We start from the raw sequence: 11,039 nt of genomic DNA, 5'->3' as shown, positions 1-11,039 counted from the left end.
AAAAAAAAAAAAAAAAAATATTCGAATGTCAAATTTTCAAATCGAATACCAACCCACCGAACGAATATTTCAATATTCGGGTCCGTTCCATATTTATTTATTTTTAAATCTAACGAAAAAAAAAACCCTTCTGAAAAGTAGCTTGTGCCATAGCCTGCCTTCAGTCAAGAATGACGATAAACGTGTTCTCTCATTGAACATCTTTTATTGTTTCACGTGCTCATTTTTTCACAAATGTCAAAATTTTCCTTGCCTGGGATTAGCGCACAATTGCGTAACAGTGATGGACAGCTTGACAGCCTCACAAATATGAAGCCTAAAATATCGCTATCGCCCCCTGGTGGCTTGCTGCAGTACAGGTAATATGTAAAAAATAAAATAAATTTGGAATTAGAATTAGTATATCAAATAATAACATATTAGGATACAATTCGAATTTTATTTTATATTACGAATATCTGGCCCTTACAGTGTCTGCAGAGAAAAATTCTGGCCCTTGGACAAATATAGTTGATGACCCCTGGCTTACAGTGTGTAAGTCTCCTCCGCTTTCATTGTCAATTGCGCTCTCTCTTGTTGCGTGTCCTTGGCCACCCGCAGCTTTGAACGAGGGGGCGGGGCAAACAATATTTTGAATTTGGACTGCAGTACCACTGGGTGTCATTCCTACATAGAGCCCCTTTAAGCCATAACCGACTGTATTTACGTGAAATATACCACGTGATGGGCAGATCATATGGTGTGTTCAAGTCATGTCAGAAAGATTGTATTTACGAGCTGAATGCACATGAACGGCACCACAATGTCGTAAATACGAGTGGGAAGCTCGGGATTTTCTTTAAGCCCCGATCTGTACGAGCTGGGGGCGTGTCAGTGAGAAACATGGCGAAATACCACAATACTTAGGTATTTAGCAGTCACATTGTCAGGCTTTTCTATTTACCATGATGAAGTAAGCTGATTCCCAGCAAAAAATACGATAGCATCATAATATAAAAATGTAATATGTAACAATAAAGTTTACAATGGCTTCATAAATTAATTAAAAACATAAAAAAGCAACATACAACCAATGCACATTCTTTGCTCTACATTTTCAAAAAGTAGAAGTGTTGTTATTTTGTGTAATTAATTTAGAGAAGGCACACCACCATCATACTCCGATGAAAGTGACTTGAACTCACCTACCGTAGTACACACGACTTCCCACCTCGTAATTACAAACTTCCCAGGAGGACTTGAACGCACCAATAGAGTACCTCAGAGATGACATGTTTTTGTAGGCAAAACCTGGAACCGAGTTAGCATTTTAGGACTTCCGGTTCCATCGCCCTGAAGTCTAGTTTTTTGAATGGGTTTTTGCTAAATCGCCTGAAATAAGGTCTGTGGTTAACAAATAAGCCTCTAAATATTTTCAAGTTTTGATCTATGAAATAAAACACACCAGTTATAACCCACTTGTGATTTTTTAAACCTTTATTGTGTCTTAAAAACGGCGGTTGCTAACAAGTTGCTAAAAGGGACTGCTTCCTTTGGCGAGGACTTTAGACGTCATCATGACAAACAGGACATTTGGACAGCATTTCTCATTAAAAAGTAGATAAGTATTCATACACAGCACAGATCATGATCTTACTGCGCATAATAACTTGAAAAACTCTTTTTGAAGATCCTTGATAGGCCTGTATGTACACACAGGCTTTGACATCTTCGCGCCTGACACAATCTCCTCCACGCCTTCACTAACGCCAAATTAATCGATAACGAATTGTGATTGAATGGTAATTTTGTTCAAAATATACTATAACGAGATTGGCAACCTTTGATTAAGCTATTCTCGTGTGACAGAAGACTGCTATACTATACTCGAGTCATTCCACAAAACCAGTACGATTTGAGTCCCTCTGACCTTTTTCAGTGTAATTTATCTATTTGGTCACCAAAATATATATTTTAAAAGCTTTTTGTATTAATTAAAACGTCTCCTTTAATAATGTTTAAAAACATGACATACATTTTATCTTTATATTAGAAATTATTTAGTTTTTTCAGTTGGCACCACCTATTTTGTCCCTCAAGGCCTTCTATGAAAGTGTGCTTGGGATATGAATAATAAAATGAGGAAAAAGTCGATACAGTTTGTCATTCGCATAAATATCCATCTATGCTTTTTTGCTGGTAATGTTTTACATTCATGATTATTCATAAAAATCACATTATTTAGTTCCGTACCACAGTAACCCCTCAACCCCGTTACGCAAACCATTCTCCCCCTATAAAAATAATGAACTGGTACTTATGTGAAATCATTAATAGGAAGTCTTCTGAACAACATAGAGTACCTCAGAGATGGCGTGTTTTTGTAGGCCAACCCGGAAGTTAGTGGCGCACGGGTTCCCTCGATCGAAAGCCTATGCATTTTTCCCATAGACTTTTGGAAAATCGCAAAAAATAAGCTCTGTGTTTAAAAAAGGGTTATGACACGTACACATTTTGTCTATCAAGATAATCTTTACAAATTAACACAACAGTTATACATTTTGAAGCCTAAATAAAGTCGTCAGATATAAAAGGCTAACAGTAGGCTATAAACGGACTACAGCACACCACGGTCGCGGATCAACGTCACCACCAACATGCTTCCTCAAACTTTATTTAGAAAACAACTTTATTTAAAAACATGCTCGCTGATTATGATCTGTGCTGTTATGAATACTTGTCCACTTTTTCATGAGAAATGCTGTCCAAATGTCCTGTTTGTCATGATGACGTCTAAAGTCCCCGCCAAAATAGGTAGTCCGTTTTAGCAACTTGTTAGCAACCACTGTTTTTAAGACACAATAAAGGTTTATAAAAATCACAAGCGGGTTATAAGTGTTTTATGTCATAGATCAAAACGTGAAAATATTTAGAGGCTTTGTTAACCACAGACCTTATTTCAGGAGATTTAGCAAAAACCCATAGACTTTAGGGCGTTGGAATCGGAAGTCCTAAAATGCTAACTCGCTTCCGGGTTTTATCTACAAAAACACGTCATCTCTGAGGTACTGTATATTGTGAGCATGCAGGTTACCACCTTCTTTAAGAATTATAACTAAATTATGTTGTGAAATTGTGTTGGTCAAGCTTAATGACTCAACCCCGTTACATCAAAACTATTACTTGTGAAAATGATCTTTGTTATTTCAACATTATTCATGATTTCTTAATATCATGCATGCCATGTGTTCTTCATTTATTCACTAAATTTAGAGCAGTGACCAATTTGGGCAAAAAACCACAAACCCGTCACACCTACATTTTTAGTTTTTTTTTTTTTTTTTTTAAGCTTATGAAAAAGTAATTTAAAGTTTGTTGAACTCTGTCTGAAATGTTCAGAACAATCATAAGAATACTGATTTTAGTTCAACTTCTGAAGTTAAGCCTTTGATCAAAAAAGATGAGGTTGCTGTCACAAAAAGTGCCCATTTCAGGCTTTAGTATAGCAAAAGTGTGAGATTTTATGTAACTTTTATATTTGCAATTACTGAATTTGTATGAGGAACATCTGATTAATAGGAAAATGTTGATTTTATCACAAATACATTTTATAATAATATTCAGAGAGCTCCCATAGTGTCCATAACTTAAAATAATAACCAGTAATAATAGGGATTTGATGCCTGAGATGGGAAAATATGTTTTTCTGGAAGTTAAATATGTCATTAATGTTGTGTTCAGGGTGTTCAGAAAAGTAATACATTTTGGTAAAAAATCTAAAAATGTATAAGTCCAAATCGTACCGTTTTTGTGGAATGACTCCCTCGCAATTTACAGTAAAGTACTTTAATTAATTTGTTATGGTAATTCTATAGTTGCTGTGGTAATATAACAACTATAGTAATATAAACAAATTACTTTACCCAATACTGTAAGTTTTCTACAACTATAGGGTATATTATATGAAAATAAATACAGTTTACTGTAGGCTAGTAAAAACTAAAGGATTTTGCAAATACTATAGCTACAGTATTCTACAGTTTACTATAGTATGGTTCAAAAACACTATACTATAAATTACTATAGTATCTTTTCACCTCGGTTAGCAAAGAAAATGTAGGAAATACGGGCAAAACATGATTTTTTCATATCAAGTTGGGACACTAGAGCTGAAAAAAGGGACGTCTGGTCACCCTAATAGGCTATATATATAGACAAAACCTTTCCCTGCCCATTCATTTGACTGTACATTGAAAGCATAGCGACGACAGCAACAGGGATAGTTTCAGGGATCCCGAGCAGGTTGGCCCGCATGTAAAGTTGACAAACCCGTTTAAAAATGTGGACCAACTCGTCTGGCATTATGACGCGGACATCCCTGAGCTATAATTTCAGCTGCGTACAGTCGTTCAGTGTCGCTTCTGCTTTGCATACGATTTCACACAAAAACAGAAATCAAGGATCCCGGTGCCAGATGCCTGTTGAAAGCTGCTGAGATAAGTAAGTTTAATCAGAAACGCGTCTTTCAAACCAGGATGGGCGCCATTACGTCTAAAAAGTTTAAAACGTCTCCTCAGGTTCTCCTCATGGGTCTGGATTCAGCTGGAAAATCCACTTTGTTGTACAGACAGCAGCGGGGAGTGCTGATGGACACCTCACCTACCGTGGGCTTCAATGTTGCAACTGTAGAGCTGGACAAGAAGACCTCACTGACCGTGTGGGATATTGGGGGACAGGGGACTATGAGAGCCAACTGGAGATACTACCTGGAGGGATGTAAAGTACTGGTGTTTGTGGTGGACAGCAGTGATCGTGACAGGTTGGGAGAAGCTAAGAAAGCTCTGAAGAAGATTCTGAGTGATGAACACTTGAAAGGAGTTCCCCTGATGGTGCTGGCCAACAAAAAAGACCTGCCAAACTCTATGACTATAAGAGAGGTGTCTACATTGCTGGATCTGGACAATTACACAGATCGGGTATGGGAGATCCAAGCTTGCAGCGCCACGAAGGGACTGGGTCTCCAACAGGCCTTTCTCTCTATAGCTAAACTACTACATAAAGTATGAGGAAGGTACTTTCTCACTATCTAGGGAATACAAAGAACACGGTTCAATCTTGACAGTCTCCTTTTATTTAATTCGAACCTCAAAAAGAAAAATGTAGAGGTTTGATCATGATACTATCATACTAAAACTAGACAAAAAATGGAAAGGAGGAAAGATGATTTATTTAACTAATGTACTTGTTCAGTTTTTGTATATGGTGTAAATATTGTTTTTTCCTTGTCTTCATGTTCTGCACTTCAACATGTGTACTGTAATTACAGTAAGCATCTATTCCTTTGTAATTTAACGCTCTGTTCCTGCGTTTTGTGTAGAGCAGATCAGTGTCAGCAAAAGTGATTTTTGATGAGAATCCTGTAATACTGTTCAAACATTTTGATATTAAAAACAACAACAATGAGCACTACATTTGTTACAGTTTTTATTCATTTTTATTTAGGCTACATTAGTTAATACAAATTCAACTGTTCATTGTTAGTTCATGCCAGCTCAAACAGGTCAGTTAAATAATACTAACAGATACAACTTTTGATTTTAATAACATATTAGTAAATGTTTAAAGCTGCAGTCCGTAAGTTTTGCCTCTGTCGCCATCTCTGTTCGAAACCTGCAATTGCAGTTATTTGCGGAATTATCATCTTTACATGGGTTGTGAATCAGCACGGCTCCTCAGCGGATGAATCTAATGTTTTGAGGAGAATGTGGCTCTCGGATTGTAGTCTTGAAGTATGACCAAAATAAGAATTTTCACTGGAAAATGTCATCTGAACACGTAACAAATCTGCCACTTTTGTTCTGACCAACTGAGGAAAAAAAAGCATTACAGTAAATCACGTTGCCAGTGTTGATTAAATCTAACAATCGCTTAGCTCATATCACATCAAACCATGCAAATTATTATTACTGTTATACTTTGTTCTCAAATTGTTAAATGTTAACAACATCAGCATCGTGTTACTACGCGTTTAGTGTGTATTAGCATTACATGTAGAATTCAATTTCTGTACAATCTAATCACTAACATTATTTTATCATCCCATAGAATCTGAAAATGATAAGTTTAATTCTTTCAGCTGCTGTGAGAAAAGGCTATAAATGATCTGTCACCTGTTTCATCCTCACATGATACAGCCTACTAGCTGGGAGTCGTTCTTTATGTAAACAGACGTGACGTAATGATGCAAAGATGAATGGTGACATGCTCGAATTTCCCGCAGAAACCTACCAGTACCACCCGAATTAGAAAACATTATTACAAGCTTACCGTTGTGAATCAGACTAAGATAAGGAGATAGTTTTGAACACTGGCTGGTTATGTACATGCTCAAAAATTAATTCTGGATAATTTTTAACCAAAAAAAAAAGTTATGAACAGCAGGTTTAATTATCAGTATATCAGATTAATAAATGTTTTAGACATGTGTTAACTAATGTAGTTAACTAATTTTAACAAATGGAACCTTATTTCAAAGTATTTCCTATAAAAGAATGAAACTGTGTTATTATTTACACATGAAGCTGTAGTGAAATTACAATGCCTAAACTGTGCAGCAAATTAGCATGTGAAATTACAATGATGAAGTAATTCTTTTAACTTATTTCTTGGTCAGACCTGCAAATAACTGACTGACTATGACCAAAATATAGCAGGTCACCTATTATGCTGTCATAACTTGGCAAGAAAAACAGCCAGCTCAATAGCAGAGTCTGTGTAAAAAGAAACATGATTCATCCTTATATTAAGGAGAAGTAAATGGGTGTGATGAAACATAAACTGACATAACTATTTATAGTCATCTGGATAAGGTAGTTTGGTGAGGAGGATTAGCAGGGAAACATGACCCAAAATTGATGTAAAAGAGGTGCTGTGACAAGGCATTCAGTGTTAGGTGTCATAGACAGGAATGCAGATAGTAGTAGCTATGAGTCAGTGGTTTGGTGTGAGCTTCCTTTGTGTCTTTATCACAGCAATTATGCAAAGATACGCTTGACAACCGTTCCCCTGTGTACGCAATAAATGTGTATAATAATCAACTGCATCACACCCTCTCTACATCTCATTCTGTTGAGTTTCAAAGGCTAATTATAACTGCAATGATTATACGGTTAATTACTAATTTTCAGACTTCTTCTGAGTTTATCTGTTCTTCTTCTTTGGATACTGATGCATTCTTCTTAAATCCCTCCATGACTGCCAGAGGAGGAGCCCAGGCACCACCACCCAGATCCCATTGAAGAACACCAGATAGACCCACAGGTACAGCCAGCTGCTGGTGTTCAGGTTCGGGCTTCCGATTAACCAGTCTGGACAGAAGGTCATCCAGCCCCCGTACAACTCGCACACGCACAGCGTGATCTGAGCAAAGTGCCTGGTTCAAGAAGAAATGAGATGTTTACACAAATGCATAAAACACTGACCCTTACTAATGATTTTGCTCAGGGTTCAAAATGTCATAATGTCATGTGCTGCTTGAAAGTTTGTGAACCCCTTGCAGAATCTGTGCCGGGGGGTGAAAACCTTTTGAACAAGATAAAGATGTCCAAATTTTTCTTATTTTGTATATATATATTATTATTATTATTATTTTTTTTTTCTTCATTTAGTACTGCCCCGGAAGGCAAATTAAGTACAATATTCCTTGATCTTCAAATTCAAAAAGTTTTCACCTCTTCAAAAGTCTTCAATGCATTGTGTTTCCTTCTGGAGCATCAATGAATGTTTGAACCTTTTTTAATAGTTGTGTTTGAGTCCCTCAGTTGTCCTCAGTGTGAAAAGATGGATCTCAAAATCATACAGTCACTGCTGGAAAGGGTTCAAATACGCAGAAGACGCTGGAAAACTAAAGTATTGAGGATTTTTTTGAAGAATATTGGGCAGATTAACTGCTCAGAACAAACAAGCGACTCGTGAACAACCATCACAAAACATAAAAACAGTCGTGGATCATCCAGGTAACCACACACAGTATTAAGAATCAAGGGTTCCCAAACTTTTGAGCAGGTCATTTTTTAAAATTCAGCGATTTTTTGTGTCTTGTGGACTTTATGTAAACATTTTTTATGTAATATATCATGCATTTTGTATGATCCCTCTTATTTTGTTAAAATGATTTACATTTTCTGCAAGTAGTTCAAAAACTTTCAAGCAGCACTGTACGTACGTACGTACGTACATACATACGTACATACGTACATACATACATACATACATACATACGTACATACGTACATACGTACATACATACATACAGTACAAAAGTTTGGAACCACTAAGATTTTTAATGTTTTTAAAAGAAGTTTCGTCTGCTCACCAAGGCTACATTTATTTAATTAAAAATACAGTAAAAAACAGTAACATAGTGAAATATTATTACAATTTAAAATAACTGTGTACTATTTAAATATATTTGACAAAGTAATTTATTCCTGTGATGCAAAGCTGAATTTTCAGCATCGTTACTCCAGTCTTCAGTGTCACATGATCCTTCAGAAATCATTCTAATATGCTGATTTGCTGCTCAAGAAACATTTATGATTATTTTCAATGTTGAAAACAGTTGTGTACTTTTTTTTTTTTCAGGATTCCTTGATGAATAGAAAGTTCAAAAGAACAGCATTTATCTGAAATACAAAGCTTCTGTAGCATTATACACTACCATTCAAAAGTTTGGGGTCAGTAAGAATTTTTATTTTTATTTTTTGGAAAGAAATTAAAGAAATGAATACTTTTATTCAGCAAGGATGCATTAAATCAATCAAAAGTGGCAGTAAAGACATTTATAATGTTACAAAAGATTAGATTTCAGATAAACACTGTTCTTTTGAACTTTCTATTCATCAAATAATCCTGAAAAAAAATATTGTACACAAATATTTTGTACAATTGTACACATTAAATGTTTCTTGAGCAGCAGATCAGCATATTAGAATGATTTCTGAAGGATCATGTGACACTGAAGACTGGAGTAATGATGCTGAAAATTCAGCTTTGCATCACAGGAATAAATTACTTTGTGAAATATATTCAAATAGAAAACAGTTATTTTAAATTGTAATAATATTTCACTATGTTACTGTTTTTTACTGTATTTTTAATTAAATAAATGTAGCCTTGGTGAGCAGACGAAACTTCTTTTAAAAACATTAAAAATCTTAGTGGTTCCAAACTTTTGGACTGTACTGTACATACATACATACATACATACATACATATATATATATATATATATATATATATATATATATATATATACACGTACGTACGTACAGTGCTGCTTGAAAGTTAAGTATTCAAATGTATATCATGGATATTTTGAGTTTTAAAATAGGTTATGCATTTAAGATAAAACACTGCATTATCACAAATAGGTAAATTCTTATTTAGACTTTTAATGAAACTCCTTTCTTCAGTAGAACAGTAGAAAGAACTGTTGCCAGATTTACCTGTAGTGTTTGTCTTTAATGATGGCGTAGACCAGAAGCAGGGCCAAAGAACCATCTAAAACCACAGTCAGAAGCTCTAGAGATACTATTGTCGGGTCTGAGTATAACCACCGCTCATCTGCTTTGCCATATTCTTTCCCTGTTGAGTATTTTAAAGAGTAACATGCATTACATTCATAAGACAATGCAAAGCAGAAGTTAACTTTCCAAGGTGAAGAGACAAAGTTACGGAATTGCATTCAAATAACAAATTGCTTCAGGAAGTAAGGCATTCTGAAACTATTTGGCTGTAAAAAAATATATATATAATAAATAAATAAATAGGTGAGTATGGCAAAGTATACTTAATTTTTAGCATGGTTAATTTTTTTTTTTAAAGGAATAAAGCACCCAAAATTAAAATAATCATTTAGCTATTGTCTCAATAACAAGACTAAACTAATGTCTAGTCTTGGAATATATAGACTATAGATATATTTTTTTTTGTCCTTTTAAAGCATTAAAGTCCCTGCACTTTTATGTATTACATCTCTTTTTGTGTCGGGTTGGGAATGATATGTGCGAGAGTAAATGACGACAATTTAACTTTAGGCTGAACTACTTTTTAACGCGTCACATTAATTTCACAAATTTTTTTTTTTTTTTTTTTAATTTTAAAGAATCCCTAATGTTCAGTCAGTGAATTAATGGACTTTGAACATTGCACTGTTGCCTAACATAACACCAACAAACACCACTAGATGTCGTCTTGCTCTAGTCCTATAACAAATTCTTCTTCCACCTCACCAAACCTAAATCAACGGCTCCTCTGCACCTAATCTAACAGTGAATCACCTGTCATTTTACTTTAGGTGCTGAGTGTTGTAACACAGCATACTCACATAGTTCTGCCAATAGATTGTCAGAAGTTGCTACATTTCCAACAAGTGACATGTAGACGAAGGGTCCCTCCTGCACGGCGGAACAGACAAGAGGCGAGCAGGTAGTTACAAGCAGGTATAACGAAAGCGTTCTTGTATACTGTACTTACCAGTGTAAAATGAACTATTGCGTCGTAAAATAACCACACGAGGACCCACCGATCAACAGCTGAACATTTATTCCCCCATTTTTGCGCGAAAGCAAACCCGACAGCAAATTGAGCCACGCATGCGAGTAGAGAATAAACCGTTACTTTAGTGAAAAGTACGGGTTCGCCGGCTTCTGCCATCATACATAATAGGTCTCGGGTGCACGTTTGTAATAGTTCTGTCAGTCAGTGGTTGAATGACATCTCCAGGCCCCGCCCTTCGTTCTGACAGTGGAACTTCGCAGCCATAGGCTCGCACAGAACTCTCTCCACTTCATTCCATCTACGTCACAGAGCAGAACACGTTTTGGCGCCAATTTGTTTTACTCCACTCAGTAATCTTTTTTTGCCATTATGTATTAATATATCAACTATATATATATATATATATATATATATATATATATATATATATATATATATATATATATATATATATATATATATATAGCGTATAATAGTTCATTTTGGTTTATAGACATATT

General features: G+C 35.4%; 2 protein-coding genes across 2 annotated transcripts; one reads left to right on the top strand and one right to left on the bottom strand.

Annotated features, from left to right (window-relative positions):
* The first annotated feature begins 4,215 nt into the window (after positions 1 to 4,215).
* arl11 (ADP-ribosylation factor-like 11) lies at positions 4,216 to 5,448 on the top strand. Its single transcript, XM_048196434.1, has one exon. It carries the CDS (start codon positions 4,515 to 4,517, stop codon positions 5,043 to 5,045), a length of 531 nt encoding a protein of 176 aa, XP_048052391.1. The 5' UTR covers positions 4,216 to 4,514; the 3' UTR covers positions 5,046 to 5,448.
* An 841-nt stretch (positions 5,449 to 6,289) lies between these two features.
* On the bottom strand, positions 6,290 to 10,901 carry ebpl (EBP like). The gene is made up of 4 exons (XM_048196429.1): positions 10,516 to 10,901; positions 10,367 to 10,436; positions 9,486 to 9,624; positions 6,290 to 7,411 (listed from the first exon to the last, which is right to left on the bottom strand). Exons 1-4 carry the CDS (start codon positions 10,696 to 10,698, stop codon positions 7,180 to 7,182), a joined length of 624 nt encoding a protein of 207 aa, XP_048052386.1. The 5' UTR covers positions 10,699 to 10,901; the 3' UTR covers positions 6,290 to 7,179.
* Positions 10,902 to 11,039: the final 138 nt, after the last annotated feature.

Source organism: Megalobrama amblycephala, linkage group LG7 (assembly GCF_018812025.1).
Source record: "Megalobrama amblycephala isolate DHTTF-2021 linkage group LG7, ASM1881202v1, whole genome shotgun sequence".
Lineage (NCBI taxonomy): Eukaryota > Metazoa > Chordata > Actinopteri > Cypriniformes > Xenocyprididae > Megalobrama > Megalobrama amblycephala.
Note: the sequence above shows the minus strand (reverse complement) of the source record. Positions and strands in the feature narration are given on the sequence as shown.